The sequence below is a fragment of the Salvelinus fontinalis genome, chromosome 8 (genome assembly GCF_029448725.1).
Source record: "Salvelinus fontinalis isolate EN_2023a chromosome 8, ASM2944872v1, whole genome shotgun sequence".
NCBI lineage: Eukaryota > Metazoa > Chordata > Actinopteri > Salmoniformes > Salmonidae > Salvelinus > Salvelinus fontinalis.
Genome location: NC_074672.1, coordinates 51,701,806 through 51,719,409, shown reverse-complemented (window position 1 = coordinate 51,719,409; position 17,604 = coordinate 51,701,806). Strand labels below are relative to the sequence as shown.

The 17,604-nt window shown below is 54.8% G+C and overlaps 1 protein-coding gene across 4 annotated transcripts in view; it reads left to right on the top strand.

The window, feature by feature from the left end:
• The window catches only part of rbm10 (RNA binding motif protein 10), an 80,594-nt gene that overhangs the window by 19,968 nt on the left and 43,022 nt on the right, over positions 1-17,604 (top strand). For all 4 annotated transcript variants that reach the window (XM_055932798.1, XM_055932797.1, XM_055932796.1 and 1 more), the window contains 3 exons: positions 9,084-9,157; positions 15,049-15,135; positions 15,222-15,282. In XM_055932798.1, the coding sequence (XP_055788773.1) occupies positions 9,084-9,157; positions 15,049-15,135; positions 15,222-15,282 (222 nt within the window). The remainder of the gene's footprint in view (positions 1-9,083; positions 9,158-15,048; positions 15,136-15,221; positions 15,283-17,604) is intronic.

Here is a 17,604-nt window from a genome sequence, read left to right as displayed (position 1 = left end):
CAGATCTCACACCAGGTAATAGTACCACTACCAGATTCTCATCACACCAGGTAATAGTACCTACAGATCTCACACCAGGTAATAGTACCTGCAGATCTCACACCAGGTAATAGTACCTACAGATCTCACACCAGGTAATAGTACCTACAGATCTCACACCAGGTAATAGTACCTACAGATCTCACACCAGGTAATAGACCTGCAGATCTCACACCAGCTATAGTTACCTGTCCAGTGTATGGCCTATTTGGGATAAAACACACCCTCTCCCTCCCTCTCCCTCCCTCTCCTTCCTCTCTCTCTCTCCCCTCTCTCTCCTCTCTCTCCTCTCTCTCTCCTCTCTCTCCCCTCTCTCCTCTCCCCTTCTCTTCTCCCCTTCTCTTCTCCCCCTTCTCTTCTCCCCTCTCTTCCCTCTTCTCCCCTCTCTTCCCTCTTCTACCCTCTCTCTTCTCCCCCCTCTCTTCGCCCCTCTCTTTTCTCCCCTCTCTCTTCTCCCCTCTCTCTTCTCCCCTCTCTCTTCTCCCCTCTCTCTTCTCCCCTCTCTTCTCACCCCTCTCTTCTCCCCTCTCTCTTCTCCCCTCTCTCTTCTCCCCCTCTCTACCCTCTTCTCCCCCCTCTCTTCTCACCCCTCTCTTCTCCCCTCTCTCTTCTCCTCTCTTCTCTTCTCCCCTCTCTCTTCTACCCCCTCTCTTCTCCCCCTCTCTTCTCCCCTCTCTCTTCTCCTCTCTTCTACCCCCTCTCTCTCCCCTCTCTCTTCTCTCTCTCCTCTCTCCTGTCCTCTCCTCTCTCTCACCTCTCTCCTCCTCTCTCTCATCTCTCTCCTCCTCTCTCTCATCTCTCCTCTCTCTCCTGTCATCTCCTCTCCTCTCTCTCATCTCTCTCCTCCTCTCTCTCATCTCTCTCTCCTGTCCTGTCCTCTCCTCTCTCTCCTCCTCTCTCTCATCTCTCTCTTCTCTCTCTCACCTCTCTCCTCTCTCCTCCTCTCCTCTCTCTCATCTCTCTCTTCTCTCTCTCTCACCTCTCTCCTCTCTCTCCTCCTCTCCTCTCTCTCATCTCTCTCTCCTCTCTCTCTCTCTCCTCTTCTCTCTCCTCTCCTCTCTCTCCTCCTCTCCTCTCATCTCTCTCTCCTCTCTCTCATCTCTCTCCTCTCTCTCATCTCTCTCATCTCTCTCATCTCTCTCATCTCTCTCTTCTCTCTCATCTCTCTCCTCTCTCTCCTCCTTCTCTCCTCTCCTCTCCTCTCCTCTCCTCTCTCTCCTCCTCTCCTCTCTCTCCTCCTCTCCTCTCTCTCTTCTCTCTCCTCTCCTCTCTCTCCTCCTCTCCTCTCTCTCCTCCTTCTCTCTCCTCTCCTCTCCTCTCTCTCCTCCTCTCATCTCTCCTCTCCTCTCTCTCCTCCTTCTCTCTCCTCTCATCTCCTCTCTCTCCTCTCTCTCATCTCTCTCTTCTCTCTCCTCTCCTCTCTCTCCTGTCCTCTCCTCTCTCTCATCTCTCTCATCTCTCTCTTCTCTCTCCTCTCCTCTCTCTCCTCTCTCTCATCTCTCTCCTCTCTCCTGTCCTCTCCTCTCTCTCATCTCTCTCTTCTCTCTCCTCTCTCTCCTCCTCTCTCATCTCTCTCTTCTCTCTCCCCTCTCTTCTCTCTCCTCTCTCCTCCTCTCCTCTCTTTCTTCTCTCTTCTCTCTTCTCTCTTCTCTCTTCTCTCTCCTCCTCTCCTCTCTCTCCTCTCTTCTCTCTCCTCTCCTCTCTCTCCTCCTCTCCTCTCTCTTCTCTCTTCTCTCTTCTCTCTCCTCCTCTCCTCCTCTCCTCTCTCTCTCCTCCTGTCCTCTCTCTCCTCCTCTCCTCTCCTCTCCTCTGTTCTCCTCTGTTCTCCTCTCCTCTATTCTCCTCTGTTCTCCTCTCCCCTCCTCTCCTCTCCTCTCCTCTCATCTCTCTCCTCTCTTCTCTCTCCTCCTCCTCTCCTCTCCTCCTCTCATCTCTCTCCTCTCCTCTCCTCCTCTCCTCTTCTCTCCTCTCCTCTCTCTCCTGTCCTCTCCTCTCTCTCCTCTCCTCTCCTCCTCTCCTCTTCTCTCCTCTCCTCCTCTCCTCCTCTCCTCTCTCTCCTCCTCTCCTCTCTCTTCTCTCTTCTCTCTCTCTCTCCTCCTCTCCTCCTCTCCTCTCTCCTCCTGTCCTCTCTCTCCCTGTCCTCTCCTCTCTCTCCCTCTCTCTCTCCTCCTCTCCTCATCTCTCTCCTCCTCTCTCCCTCCTCTCTCTCTCTCCTCTCTTCTCTCTCCTCCTCTCCTCTCCTCCTCTCATCTCTCTCCTCTCCTCTCCTCCTCTCATCTCTCTCCTCTCCTCTCATCTCTCTCCTCTAATCTCTCTCCTCTCCTCTCCTCCTCTCCTCCTCTCCTCCTCTCCTCCTCTCCTCTCTCCTCCTCTCCTCCTCTCCTCCTCTCCTCACTCCTCTCCTCCTCTCTCTCCTCCTCTCCTCTCTCCTCCTCTCCTCTCTCCTCCTCTCTCCTCCTCTCCTCCTCTCCTCTCTCCTCTCCTCCTCTCACTCCTCTCCCCTCCTCTCCTCCTCTCCTCTCTCTCCTCTCCTCCTCTCACTCCTCTCCTCTCTCCTCCTCTTCCTCTCTCCTCCTCTCCCTCCTCTCCTCCTCTCCTCTCCTCTCTCCTCCTCTCCTCTCCTCTCCTCTCCTCCTCTCCTCTCTCTCCTTCTCTTTCTTTCTCCTCTCACCTCTCTCCTCTCTCTCCTCCTCTCCTCTCTCTCATCTCTCTCTCCTCTCTTCTCTCTCCTCTTCTCTCTCCTCTCCTCTCTCTCCTCCTCTCCTCTCATCTCTCTCTCCTCTCTCTCATCTCTCTCCTCTCTCTCATCTCTCTCATCTCTCTCATCTCTCTCATCTCTCTCATCTCTCTCTTCTCTCTCTCTCTCTCCTCTCTCTCCTCCTTCTCTCCTCTCCTCTCCTCCCTCTCCTCTCTCTCCTCCTCTCCCTCTCTCTCCTCCTCTCCTCTCTCTCTTCTCTCTCCTCTCCTCTCTCTCCTCCTCTTCCTCTCTCTCCTCCTTCTCTCTCCTCTCCTCTCCTCTCTCTCCTCCTCTCATCTCTCCTCTCCTCTCTCTCCTCCTTCTCTCTCCTCTCATCTCCTCTCTCTCCTCTCTCTCATCTCTCTCTTCTCTCTCCTCTCCTCTCTCTCCTGTCCTCTCCTCTCTCTCATCTCTCTCATCTCTCTCTTCTCTCTCCTCTCCTCTCTCTCCTCTCTCTCATCTCTCTCCTCTCTCCTGTCCTCTCCTCTCTCTCATCTCTCTCTTCTCTCTCCTCTCTCTCCTCCTCTCTCATCTCTCTCTTCTCTCTCCCCTCTCTTCTCTCTCCTCTCTCCTCCTCTCCTCTCTTTCTTCTCTCTCTCTCTTCTCTCTTCCTTCTCTCTCTCTCCTCTCATCTCCTCTCTCTCCTCTCTTCTCTCTCCTCTCCTCTCTCTCCTCCTCTCCTCTCTCCTTCTCTCTTCCTCTTCTCTCTCCTCCTCTCCTCCTCTCCTCTCTCTCTCCTCCTGTCCTCTCTCTCCTCCTCTCCTCTCCTCTCCTCTGTTCTCCTCTGTTCTCCTCTCCTCTATTCTCCTCTGTTCTCCTCTCCCCTCCTCTCCTCTCCTCTCCTCTCCTCTCCTCTCATCTCTCTCCTCTCTTCTCTCTCCTCCTCCTCTCCTCTCCTCCTCTCATCTCTCTCCTCTCCTCTCCTCCTCTCCTCTTCTCTCCTCTCCTCTCTCTCCTGTCCTCTCCTCTCTCTCCTCTCCTCTCCCTCCTCACCTCTTCTCTCCTCTCCTCCTCTCCTCTCTCTCCTCCTCTCCTCTCTCTTCTCTCTTCTCTCTTCTCTCTCCTCCTCTCCTCCTCTCTCTCTCCTCTGTCCTCTCTCTCCTGTCCTCTCCTCTCTCTCCTCATCTCTCTCCTCCTCTCCTCATCTCTCTCCTCCCTCCTCCCCTCCTCTCATCTCTCTCCTCTCTTCTCTCTCCTCCTCTCCTCTCCTCCTCTCATCTCTCTCCTCTCCTCTCCTCCTCTCATCTCTCCACTCCTCTCATCTCTCTCCTCTAATCTCTCTCCTCTCCTCTCCTCCTCTCCTCCTCTCCTCCTCTCCTCCTCTCCTCTCTCCTCCTCTCCTCCTCTCCTCCTCTCCTTCATACCTCCTCTCCTCTCTCCTCCTCTCTTCTCTCCTCCTCTCTTCCTCTCCTCTCTCCTCCTCTCCTCCTCTCCTCTCTCCTCTCCTCCTCTCACTCCTCTCCCCTCCTCTCCTCCTCTCCTCTCTCCTCTCCTCCTCTCACTCCTCTCCTCTCTCCTCCTCTCCTCTCTCCTCCTCTCCCCTCCTCTCCTCCTCTCCTCTCCTCTCTCCTCCTCTCCTCTCCTCTCCTCTCCTCCTCTCCTCTCTCTCCTTCTCTTTCTTTCTCCTCTCTTCTCTCTCCTCTCCTCTCCTCCTCTCCTCTCCTCCTCTCCTCTCCTCTCCTCCTCTCCTCTCCTCCTCTCCTCTCCTCCTCTCCTCTCCTCCTCTCCTCTCTCCTCCTCTCCTCTCCTCCTCTCTCTCCTCCTCTCCTCCTCTCTCTCCTCTCCTCTCCTCCTCTCTCCTCCTCTCCTCCTCTCCTCCTCTCCTCCTCTCTCTCCTCTCCTCCTCTCTCTTCTCTCTCCTCTCCTCTCTCTCCTGTCCTCTCCTCTCTCTCATCTCTCTCATCTCTCTCTTCTCTCTCCTCTCCTCTCTCTCCTCTCTCTCATCTCTCTCTTCTCTCTCCTCTCTCTCCTCCTCTCTCATCTCTCTCTTCTCTCTCCCCTCTCTTCTCTCTCCTCTCTCCTCCTCTCCTCTCTTTCTTCTCTCTTCTCTCTTCTCTCTTCTCTCTCCTCCTCTCCTCTCTCTCCTCTCTTCTCTCTCCTCTCCTCTCTCTCCTCCTCTCCTCTCTCTTCTCTCTTCTCTCTTCTCTCTCCTCCTCTCCTCCTCTCTCTCTCCTCCTGTCCTCTCTCTCCTGTCCTCTCTCTTCTCTCTCCTCCTCTCCTCTCTCTCCTCTCTTCTCTCTTCTCTCTTCTCTCTCCTCCTCTCCTCCTCTCCTCTCTCTCTCCTCCTGTCCTCTCTCTCCTCCTCTCCTCTCCTCTCCTCTCCTCTCCTCTGTTCTCCTCTCCTCTATTCTCCTCTGTTCTCCTCTCCCCTCCTCTCCTTTCCTCTCCTCTCATCTCTCTCCTCTCTTCTCTCTCCTCCTCTCCTCTCCTCCTCTCATCTCTCTCCTCTCCTCCTCTCCTCTTCTCTCCTCTCCTCTCTCTCCTGTCCTCTCCTCTCTCTCCTCTCCTCTCCTCCTCTCCTCTTCTCTCCTCTCCTCCTCTCCTCCTCTCCTCTCTCTCCTCCTCTCCTCTCTCTTCTCTCTTCTCTCTTCTCTCTCCTCCTCTCCTCCTCTCTCTCTCCTCCTGTCCTCTCTCTCCTGTCCTCTCCTCTCTCTCCTCATCTCTCTCCTCCTCTCCTCATCTCTCTCCTCCTCTCCTCCTCTCCTCTCATCTCTCTCCTCTCTTCTCTCTCCTCCTCTCCTCTCCTCCTCTCATCTCTCTCCTCTCCTCTCCTCCTCTCATCTCTCTCCTCTCCTCTCATCTCTCTCCTCTCTCCTCTCCTCTCATCTCTCTCCTCTAATCTCTCTCCTCTCCTCTCCTCCTCTCCTCCTCTCCTCCTCTCCTCCTCTCCTCTCTCCTCCTCTCCTCCTCTCCTCCTCTCCTCACTCCTCTCCTCCTCTCTCCTCCTCTCTCTCTCTCCTCCTCTCCTCTCTCCTCCTCTCCCCTCCTCTCCTCCTCTCCTCTCTCCTCTCCTCCTCTCACTCCTCTCCTCTCTCCTCTCCTCCTCTCCACTCCTCTCCTCTCCTCCTCCTCTCCTCTCTCCTCCTCTCCCCTCCTCTCCTCCTCTCCTCTCCTCTCTCCTCCTCTCCTCTCCTCTCCTCTCCTCCTCTCCTCTCTCTCCTTCTCTTTCTTTCTCCTCTCTTCTCTCTCCTCTCCTCTCCTCCTCTCCTCTCCTCCTCTCCTCTCCTCTCCTCCTCTCCTCCTCTCCTCTCTCCTCCTCTCCTCTCCTCCTCTCTCTCCTCCTCTCCTCCTCTCTCTCCTCTCCTCTCCTCTCTCTCCTCCTCTCCTCCTCTCCTCCTCTCCTCCTCTCTCTCCTCTCCTCCTCTCTCCTATCCTCCTCTCCTCTCTCTCCTCTCCTCCTCTCCTCCTCTCCTCTCTCTCCTCTCATCTCCTCTCCTCTCCTCCCTCCTCCTCTCCTCCTCTCTCCCCTCCTCTCCTCCTCTCCTCCTCTCCTCCCTCTCCTCCTCTCCCCTCCTCTCCTCATCTCCTCTCTCTCTCCTCTCCCCTCCTCGTCCTCCTCTCTCTCCTCCTCTCCTCCTATCCTCCCTCTCTCTCCTCTCCTCCTCTCCTCCTCGTCCTCCTCTCTCTCCTCTCCCCTCCTCTCCTCCTCTCCTCCTCTCTGTCCTCTCCTCTCCTCCTCTCCTCCTCTCCTCTCCTCCTCTCCTCCTCTCTCCCCTCCTCTCCTCCTCTCTCTCCTCTCCCCTCCTCTCCTCTCCTCCTCTCCTCTCCTCCTCTCCTCTCTCCTCCTCTCCTCTCCTCCTCTCTCTCCTCCTCTCCTCCTCTCTCTCCTCTCCTCTCCTCTCTCTCCTCCTCTCCTCCTCTCCTCCTCTCCTCCTCTCTCTCCTCTCCTCCTCTCTCTTCTCTCTCCTCTCCTCTCTCTCCTGTCCTCTCCTCTCTCTCATCTCTCTCATCTCTCTTCTCTCTCCTCTCCTCTCTCTCCTCTCTCTCATCTCTCTCTTCTCTCTCCTCTCTCTCCTCCTCTCTCATCTCTCTCTTCTCTCTCCCCTCTCTTCTCTCTCCTCTCTCCTCCTCTCCTCTCTTTCTTCTCTCTTCTCTCTTCTCTCTTCTCTCTCCTCCTCTCCTCTCTCTCCTCTCTTCTCTCTCCTCTCCTCTCTCTCCTCCTCTCCTCTCTCTTCTCTCTTCTCTCTTCTCTCTCCTCCTCTCCTCCTCTCCTCTCTCTCTCCTCCTGTCCTCTCTCTCCTCCTCTCCTCTCCTCTCCTCTCCTCTCCTCTGTTCTCCTCTCCTCTATTCTCCTCTGTTCTCCTCTCCCCTCCTCTCCTCTCCTCTCCTCTCATCTCTCTCCTCTCTTCTCTCTCCTCCTCTCCTCTCCTCCTCAATCTCTCTCCTCTCCTCCTCTCCTCTTCTCTCCTCTCCTCTCTCTCCTGTCCTCTCCTCTCTCTCCTCTCCTCTCCTCCTCTCCTCTTCTTCTCCTCTCCTCCTCTCCTCCTCTCCTCTCTCTCCTCCTCTCCTCTCTCTTCTCTCTTCTCTCTTCTCTCTCCTCCTCTCCTCCTCTCTCTCTCCTCCTGTCCTCTCTCTCCTGTCCTCTCCTCTCTCTCCTCATCTCTCTCCTCCTCTCCTCCATCTCTCTCCTCCTCTCCTCCTCTCCTCTCATCTCTCTCCTCTCTTCTCTCTCCTCCTCTCCTCTCCTCCTCTCATCTCTCTCCTCTCCTCTCCTCCTCTCATCTCTCTCCTCTCCTCTCATCTCTCTCCTCTCTCCTCTCCTCTCATCTCTCTCCTCTAATCTCTCTCCTCTCCTCTCTCCTCTCTCCTCCTCTCCTCCTCTCCTCCTCTCCTCTCTCCTCCTCTCCTCCTCTCCTCCTCTCCTCACTCCTCTCCTCCTCTCTCCTCCTCTCCTCTCTCCTCCTCTCCTCTCTCCTCCTCTCCCCTCCTCTCCTCCTCTCCTCTCTCCTCTCCTCCTCTCACTCCTCTCCTCTCTCCTCTCCTCCTCTCACTCCTCTCCTCTCTCCTCCTCTCCTCTCTCCTCCTCTCCCCTCCTCTCCTCCTCTCCTCTCCTCTCTCCTCCTCTCCTCTCCTCTCCTCTCCTCCTCTCCTCTCTCTCCTTCTCTTTCTTTCTCCTCTCTTCTCTCTCCTCTCCTCTCCTCCTCTCCTCTCCTCCTCTCCTCTCCTCTCCTCCTCTCCTCCTCTCCTCTCTCCTCCTCTCCTCTCCTCCTCTCTCTCCTCCTCTCCTCCTCTCTCTCCTCTCCTCTCCTCTCTCTCCTCCTCTCCTCCTCTCCTCCTCTCCTCCTCTCTCTCCTCTCCTCCTCTCTCCTATCCTCCTCTCCTCTCTCTCCTCTCCTCCTCTCCTCCTCTCCTCTCTCTCCTCTCATCTCCTCTCCTCTCCTCCTCTCCTCTCCTCCTCTCTCCCCTCCTCTCCTCCTCTCCTCCTCTCCTCCTCTCTCTCCTCTCCCCTCCTCTCCTCCTCTCCTCCTCTCTCTCCTCTCCCCTCCTCTCCTCCTCTCTCTCCTCCTCTCCTCCTATCCTCCTCTCTCTCCTCTCCTCCTCTCCTCCTCTCCTCCTCTCTCTCCTCTCCCCTCCTCTCCTCCTCTCCTCCTCTCTGTCCTCTCCTCTCCTCCTCTCCTCCTCTCCTCTCCTCCTCTCCTCCTCTCTCCCCTCCTCTCCTCCTCTCTCTCCTCTCCCCTCCTCTCCTCCTCTCCTCTCCTCTCCTCTCCTCCTCTCCTCTCCTCTCCTCTCCTCTCCTCCTCTCCTCTCCTCTCCTCTCTCTCCTCCTCTCCTCCTCTCCTCCTCTCCTCCTCTCTCTCCTCTCCCCTCCTCTCCTCCTCTCTCTCCTCTCTCTCCTCCTCTCCTCTCTCTCCTCTCCTCCTCTCCTCCTCTCCTCTCTCTCCTCTCCTCCTCTCCTCCTCTCCTCCTCTCTCTCCTCTCCCCTCCTCTCCTCCTCTCTCTCCTCTCCCCTCCTCTCCTCCTCTCTCTCCTCTCTCTCCTCCTCTCCTCCTCTCCTCCTCTCCTCTCCTCTCTCTCCTCTCCTCCTCTCCTCCTCTCTCTCCTCTCCCCTCCTCTCCTCCTCTCTCTCCTCTCTCTCATCCTCTCCTCCTCTCCTCTCCTCTCTCTCCTCTCCTCCTCTCCTCCTCTCCTCCTCTCTCTCCTCTCCCCTCCTCTCCTCCTCTCTCTCCTCCTCTCCCCTCCTCTCCTCCTCTCCACCTCTCCTCCTCGCCTCCTCTCCTCTCTCTCTAAGCACTAACCCGACACTGCGTTATGTTGTTGTTGTTGTTGTTGGGTTGCCATGGCGCTGGCTGGTTGGCGTGGTGACCAGGTCAGAGCCGTGGATTCGCCTTCGTGGAGTTTAATCACATACAGGAGGCCTGCCGCTGGATGGAGACCAATCAGGTCACTCCACACACACACACACACACACACACACACACACACACACACACACACACACACACACACACACACACACACACACACACACACACACACACACACCTGTGTTTTCTGATGCTAATTAATGTCTGTGGTATAATTGATGCTGATGTGGTCTGTGGTATAATTGATGCTGATGTGGTCTGTGGTATAATTGATGCTGATGTGGTCTGTGGTATAACTGATGTGGTCTGTGGTATAATTGATGCTGATGTGGTCTGTGGTATAACTGATGCTGATGTGGTCTGTGGTATAATTGATGCTGATGTGGTCTGTGGTATAATTGATGCTGATGTGGTCTGTGGTATAATTGATGCTGATGTGGTCTGTGGTATAATTGATGCTGATGTGGTCTGTGGTATAATTGATGCTGATGTGGTCTGTGGTATAATTGATGCTGATGTGGTCTGTGGTATAATTGATGCTGATGTGGTCTGTGGTATAACTGATGTGGTCTGTGGTATAATTGATGCTGATGTGGTCTGTGGTATAATTGATGCTGATGTGGTCTGTGGTATAACTGATGTGGTCTGTGGTATAATTGATGCTGATGTGGTCTGTGGTATAATTGATGCTGATGTGGTCTGTGGTATAATTGATGCTGATGTGGTCTGTGGTATAATTGATGCTGATGTGGTCTGTGGTATAATTGATGCTGATGTGGTCTGTGGTATAATTGATGCTGATGTGGTCTGTGGTATAATATATATAACCTCTCTTCCCCCCCTCGCTCTATCACTCTCTTCCCCCCCTCGCTCTATCCCTCTCTTTCCCCCCTCGCTCCACTCCTCTCTTCCCCCCCTCGCTCTATTCCTCTCTTCCCCCCCTCGCTCTATCCCTCTCTTCCCCCCCTCGCTCCACTCCTCTCTTTCCCCCCTCGCTCTATCCCTCTCTCTTTCCCCCCTCGCTCTATTCCTCTCTCTTTCCCCCCTCGCTCTATCCCTCTCTCTTTCCCCCCTCGCTCTATCCCTCTCTTCCCCCCTCGCTCTATCCCTCTCTCTTTCCCCCCTCGCTCTATCCCTCTCTCTTTCCCCCCTCGCTCTATCCCCCTCTCTTCCCCCCTCGCTCTATCCCTCTCTTCCCCCCCTCGCTCTATCCCCCTCTCTTCCCCCCTCGCTCTACCCCTCTCTTCCCCCCTCGCTCTATCCCTCTCTCTTTCCCCCTCGCTCTATCCCCCTCTCTTCCCCCCTCGCTCTATCCCTCTCTTCCCCCCCATCGCTCTATCCCTCTCTCTTTCCCCCCTCGCTCTATCCCTCTCTCTTTCCCCTCTCGCTCTATCCCTCTCTTTCCCCCCCTCGCTCTATCCCTCTCTCTTTCCCCCCTCGCTCTATCCCCCTCTCTTCCCCCCTCGCTCTATCCCCCTCTCTTCCCCCCCTCGCTCTATCCCTCTCTTTCCCCCCCTCGCTCTATTCCTCTCTTTCCCCTCTCGCTCTATCCCTCTCTCTTTCCCCCCTCGCTCTATCCCCCTCTCTTCCCCCCTCGCTCTATCCCTCTCTTCCCCCCCATCGCTCTATCCCTCTCTCTTTCCCCCCTCGCTCTATCCCTCTCTCTTTCCCCTCTCGCTCTATCCCTCTCTTTCCCCCCCTCGCTCTATCCCTCTCTCTTTCCCCCCTCGCTCTATCCCCCTCTCTTCCCCCCTCGCTCTATCCCCCTCTCTTCCCCCCCTCGCTCTATCCCTCTCTTTCCCCCCCTCGCTCTATTCCTCTCTCTCCCCTCTCGCTCTATCCCTCTCTCTTTCCCCCCTCGCTCTATCCCCCTCTCTCCCCCCTCGCTCTATCCCCCTCTCTTCCCCCCCTCGCTCTATCCCTCTCTTTCCCCCCCTCGCTCTATCCTCTCTTTCCCCTCTCGCTCTATTCCCCTCTCTTCCCCCCTCGCTCTATCCCTCTCTCTTCCCCCCTCGCTCTATCCCCTCTCTTCCCCCTCGCTCTATCCCTCTCTTCCCCCCCATCGCTCTATCCCTCTCTCTTTCCCCCCTCGCTCTATCCCTCTCTCTTTCCCCTCTCGCTCTATCCCTCTCTCTCCCCCCCTCGCTCTATCCTCTCTCTTCCCCCTCGCTCTATCCTCTCTCTTTCCCCCCATCGCTCTATCCCCCTCTCTCCCCCTCGCTCTATCTCTCTCTCCCCTCCGCTCTATCTCCTCTCTTCCCCCCTCGCTCTATCTCTCTCTCCTCCCTCGCTCTATCTCTCTCTCCCCTCGCTCTATCTCTCTCTCCCCCCTCGCTCTATTCCTCTCTCTCCTCCCTCGCTCTATCTCTCTCTCCCCCCCTCGCTCTATCTCTCTCCCCCCTCGCTCTATCTCTCTCTCCCTCTCGCTCTATCTCTCTCTCCCCCCTCGCTCTATCTCTCTCTCCTCCGCTCTATCTCTCTCTCCCCTCGCTCTATCTCTCTCTCCTCTCGCTCTATCCCTCTCTCTTCCCTCCTCGCTCTATCCCCCTCTCTCCCCCCTCGCTCTATCCCCCTCTCTCCCTCCCTCGCTCTATCTCTCTCTCCCCCCTCGCTCTATCCTCTCTTTCTCCTCCGCTCTATCTCTCTCTCCCCCGCTCTATCTCTCTCTCCTCCCCTCGCTCTATCCCCCTCTCTTCCCCCCTCGCTCTATCTCTCTCTCCCCCCCATCGCTCTATCCCTCTCTCTTCCCCCCTCGCTCTATCCTCTCTCTCCCTCCGCTCTATCTCTCTCTCCCCTCGCTCTATCTCTCTCTCCCTCTCGCTCTATCCTCTCTCTTTCCCCCCATCGCTCTATCCCCCTCTCTTCCCCCCTCGCTCTATCTCTCTCTTCCCCCTCGCTCTATCTCTCTCTCCCCTCTCGCTCTATTCCTCTCTTCCCCCCTCGCTCTATCTCTCTCTTCCCCCCGCTCTATCCTCTCTCTCCCCCCTCGCTCTATCCCTCTCTCTTTCCCCCCTCGCTCTATTCCTCTCTCTTTCCCCCCTCGCTCTATCCCTCTCTCTTCCCCCCCTCGCTCTATCCCCCTCTCTTCCCCCCTCGCTCTATTCCTCTCTCTTTCCCCTCTCGCTCTATTCCTCTCTCTTTCCCCCCTCGCTCTATTCCTCTCTCTTTCCCCCCTCGCTCTATCCCTCTCTCTTTCCCCCCTCGCTCTATTCCTCTCTCTTTCCCCCCTCGCTCTATTCCTCTCTCTTTCCCCCCTCGCTCTATTCCTCTCTCTTTCCCCCCTCGCTCTATTCCTCTCTCTTTCCCCTCTCGCTCTATTCCTCTCTCTTTCCCCCCTCGCTCTATCCCTCTCTCTTTCCCCCCCTCGCTCTATCCCTCTCTCTTTCCCCCCTCGCTCTATTCCTCTCTCTTTCCCCCCTCGCTCTATTCCTCTCTCTTTCCCCCCTCGCTCTATCCCCCTCTCTTCCCCCCTCGCTCTATTCCTCTCTCTTTCCCCTCTCGCTCTATTCCTCTCTCTTCCCCCCTCGCTCTATCCCTCTCTCTTTCCCCCCCTCGCTCTATCCCTCTCTCTTTCCCCCCTCGCTCTATTCCTCTCTCTTTCCCCCCTCGCTCTATCCCCTCTCTTCCCCCCTCGCTCTATTCCTCTCTTTCCCCCCTCGCTCTATCCCTCTCTCTTCCCCCCTCGCTCTATCCCTCTCTTCCCCCCCCTCGCTCTATCCCTCTCTTTCCCCCCTCGCTCTATCCCTCTCTCTTCCCCCCTCGCTCTATCCCTCTCTTCCCCCCTCGCTCTATTCCTCTCTTTCCCCCCTCGCTCTATCCCTCTCTCTTCCCCCCTCGCTCTATCCCTCTCTTCCCCCCCCCCCCTCTATCCCTCTCTTCCCCCCCTCGCTCTATCCCTCTCTTTCCCCCCCTCGCTCTATCCCTCTCTCTCCCCCCTCGCTCTATCCCTCTCTTTCCCCCCTCGCTCTATTTCTCTCTTTCCCCCCTCGCTCTATCCCTCGCTCTGTCCCTTGTCAGGCTGGTTAACGCTGTGACCAGGGTCCCCTTGTCAGGCTGGTTGAGGCTGTGTCCAGGGTCCCCTTGTCAGGCTGGTTAACGCTGTGACCAGGGTCCCCTTGTCAGGCTGGTTAACGCTGTGACCAGGGTCCCCTTGTCAGGCTGGTTAACGCTGTGTCCAGGGTCCCCTTGTCAGGCTGGTTAAGGATGTGACCAGGGTCCCCTTGTCAGACTGGTTAACGCTGTGTCCAGGGTCCCCTTGTCAGGCTGGTTAACGCTGTGACCAGGGTCCCCTTGTCAGGCTGGTTAACGTGTCAGGCTGGTTAACGCTGTGACCAGGGTCCCCTTGTCAGGCTGGTTAACGTGTCAGGCTGGTTAACGCTGTGACCAGGGTCCCCTTGTCAGGCTGGTTAACGCTGTGACCAGGGTCCCCTTGTCAGGCTGGTTAACGCTGTGACCAGGGTCCCCTTGTCAGGCTGGTTAACGCTGTGACCAGGGTCCCCTTGTCAGGCTGCTTAATGATGTGACCAGGGTCCCCTTGTCAGGCTGGTTAACGCTGTGTCCAGGGTCACCTTGTCAGGCTGGTTAACGCTGACCAGGGTCCCCTTGTCAGGCTGGTTAACGCTGACCAGGGTCCCCTTGTCAGGCTGGTTAACGCTGTGTCCAGGGTCACCTTGTCAGGCTGGTTAACGCTGACCAGGGTCCCCTTGTCAGGCTGGTTGAGGCTGTGACCAGGGTCACCTTGTCAGGCTGGTAACGCTGTGACCAGGGTCCCCTTGTCAGGCTGGTTAACGCTGTGACCAGGGTCCCCTTGTCAGGCTGGTTAACGCTGTGTCCAGGGTCACCTTGTCAGGCTGGTTAACGCTGACCAGGGTCCCCTTGTCAGGCTGGTTAACGCTGTGACCAGGGTCCCCTTGTCAGGCTGGTTGAGGCTGTGACCAGGGTTCCCTTGTCAGGCTGGTTAACGTGTCAGGCTGGTTAACGCTGTGACCAGGGTCCCCTTGTCAGGCTGGTTGAGGCTGTGTCCAGGGTCCCCTTGTCAGGCTGGTTGAGGCTGTGACCAGGGTCCCCTTGTCAGGCTGGTTAACGCTGTGACCAGGGTCCCCTTGTCAGGCTGGTTAAGGCTGTGACCAGGGTCCCCTTGTCAGGCTGGTTAACGTGTCAGGCTGGTTAACGCTGTGACCAGGGTCCCCTTAAGGGGGGGGGTGACAACACACACACACATTCACACGGCTATCAGGGAGGCAGGTCTACATTCACACGTCTATCAGGGAGGCCGCTCTACATTCACACGTCTATCAGGGAGGCAGGTCTACATTCACACGTCTATCAGGGAGGCCGGTCTACATTCACACGGCTATCAGGGAGGCAGGTCTACATTCACACGTCTATCAGGGAGGCCGCTCTACATTCACACGTCTATCAGGGAGGCAGGTCTACATTCACACGTCTATCAGGGAGGCCGCTCTACATTCACACGGCTATCAGGGAGGCAGGTCTACATTCACACGTCTATCAGGGAGGCAGGTCTACATTCACACGTCTATCGGGGAGGCAGGTCTACATTCACACGTCTATCAGGGAGGCAGGTCTACATTCACACGTCTATCAGGGAGGCAGGTCTACATTCACACAGTTCTACGTCCGTCCCAATTTCCCTCGAAGGTTACATTTCTCTCGTCCTCTTTCTTTTGACCTCAATTCTTCTTTTTCTCTCAATTTTCCTCTCTCCTCTCTCTCTCTCTCTCTCTCTCCTCTCTCTCTCTCTCTCTCTCTCTCTCTCTCTCTCTCTCTCTCTCTCTCTCTCTGCCTTAATCTTGTGAGTTGGGTCCTCTCTCTCTAGCATGTGACCCACCTATCTATAATAATCAATCTTTGTTCCCCACCGCCCCCCATGTCTCTCTCATCCCTCTCTCCCCCTACTCTCTCTTTTTCTCCTTCTTTCTCTCCCCCATTTCCTCTCTCTTTCAGATGGTTCTGTCTGTCCTAGACCAGAGGGTGTCTATGCACTACAGCGAACCTAAACCACGGGCCAACGAGGACTGGCTCTGTAACAAGGTACAAGGTTCCTCACCGCGTGCAATTGAGTGCATTCGTTTGTGCGTGTAGCTTGGTACTGACCGTCTCTGTTGCTGTTCTAACAGTGTGGCGTTCAGAACTTCAAGAGGAGAGAGAAGTGCTTTAAATGTGGTGTTTCCAAATCAGGTAAATATATATTGTAGTATATCTAAATCACACACAGCTGGGGTTAGTTTAAAACAGGCCTGGGCTCAAATACTACTTGAAATCATTTTAAATAGGGAATGCACAGCATATTGTCCAGTGTTACCTGGTGTAACAGTTCTAGTGTTGATTCAGGTGTTAAATTAACACTCATTGGTGTAAAACTACCCCAACCACGCCCATCATTTTCATATTTCCCAGCATGCTCTATTGCAGGTAGATTTTTTACATTTATTGTTTGTTTCAATATCAATGTTTTTGCATGTACATTGATTAATTCATCTTATACTACTGAAATATTTTTAAAAAATCAAACATTTGATCTGTTACTTGGACATTTTGCACCCGTTACTGAAATGGTTGTTCCAGTTTAGGTCCTTTAGGCCAGGCGTTGGTTACAGGTGGTCTGGGGTCCAAACGTTTCTCATAAAAAATAGTCAGCGATTTTGGAGGAGGGAGTGGGTTTGCTGTCCCCGTGATCGTGTCTCAATGTCATCAAGGTATGAAACAGTCCGTATCTGGTGTGGCCACCAAGGTATGAAACAGTCAGTATCTGGTGAGGCCACCAAGGTATGAAACAGTCAGTATCTGGTGAGGCCACCAAGGTATGAAACAGTCAGTATCTGGTGTGGCCACCAAGGTATGAAACAGTCAGTATCTGGTGAGGCCACCAAGGTATGAAACAGTCAGTATCTGGTGAGGCCACCAAGGTATGAAACAGTCAGTATCTGGTGTGGCCACCAAGGTATGAAACAGTCAGTATCTGGTGAGGCCACCAAGGTATGAAACAGTCAGTATCTGGTGAGGCCACCAAGGTATGAAACAGTCAGTATCTGGTGTGGCCACCAAGGTATGAAACAGTCAGTATCTGGTGAGGCCACCAAGGTATGAAACAGTCAGTATCTGGTGAGGCCACCAAGGTATGAAACAGTCAGTATCTGGCATGGCCACCAAGGTATGAAACAGTCAGTATCTGGTGAGGCCACCAAGGTATGAAACAGTCAGTATCTGGTGAGGCCACCAAGGTATGAAACAGTCAGTATCTGGTGAGGCCACCAAGGTATGAAACAGTCAGTATCTGGCGTGGCCACCAAGGTATGAAACAGTCAGTATCTGGTGTGGCCACCAAGGTATGAAACAGTCAGTATCTGGTGAGGCCACCAAGGTATGAAACAGTCAGTATCTGGTGTGGCCACCAAGGTATGAAACAGTCAGTATCTGGCTTGGCCACCAAGGTATGAAACAGTCAGTATCTGGCGTGGCCACCAAGGTATGAAACAGTCAGTATCTGGCATGGCCACCAAGGTATGAAACAGTCAGTATCTGGTGAGGCCACCAAGGTATGAAACAGTCAGTATCTGGTGAGGCCACCAAGGTATGAAACAGTCAGTATCTGGCGTGGCCACCAAGGTATGAAACAGTCAGTATCTGGTGAGGCCACCAAGGTATGAAACAGTCAGTATCTGGTGAGGCCACCAAGGTATGAAACAGTCAGTATCTGGCGTGGCCACCAAGGTATGAAACAGTCAGTATCTGGTGAGGCCACCAAGGTATGAAACAGTCAGTATCTGGTGTGGCCACCAAGGTATGAAACAGTCAGTATCTGGTGAGGCCACCAAGGTATGAAACAGTCAGTATCTGGTGAGGCCACCAAGGTATGAAACAGCCAGTATCTGACGATGCCACCAAGGTATGAAACAGTCAGTATCTGGTGAGGCCACCAAGGTATGAACCAGTCAGTATCTGGTGAGGCCACCAAGGTATGAACCAGTCAGTATCTGGTGAGGCCACCAAGGTATGAACCAGTCAGTATCTGGTGAGGCCACCAAGGTATGAAACAGTCAGTATCTGGCGTGGCCACCAAGGTATGAGAGTCAGTATCTGGTGAGGCCACCAAGGTATGAAACAGTCAGTATCTGGTGAGGCCACCAAGGTATGAAACAGTCAGTATCTGAGTCATCATCTCATCTCTATAGAGCTGCTGTCTGAGTCATCGTCTCATCTCTATAGAGCTGCTGTCTGAGTCATCATCTCATCTCTATAGAGCTGCTGTCTGAGTCATCATCTCATCTCTATAGAGCTGCTGTCTGAGTCATCATCTCATCTCTATAGAGCTGCTGTCTGAGTCATCATCTCATCTCTATAGAGCTGCTGTCTGAGTCATCATCTCATCTCTATAGAGCTGCTGTCTGAGTCATCATCTCATCTCTATAGAGCTGCTGTCTGAGTCATCGTCTCATCTCTATAGAGCTGCTGTCTGAGTCATCATCTCATCTCTATAGAGCTGCTGTCTGAGTCATCATC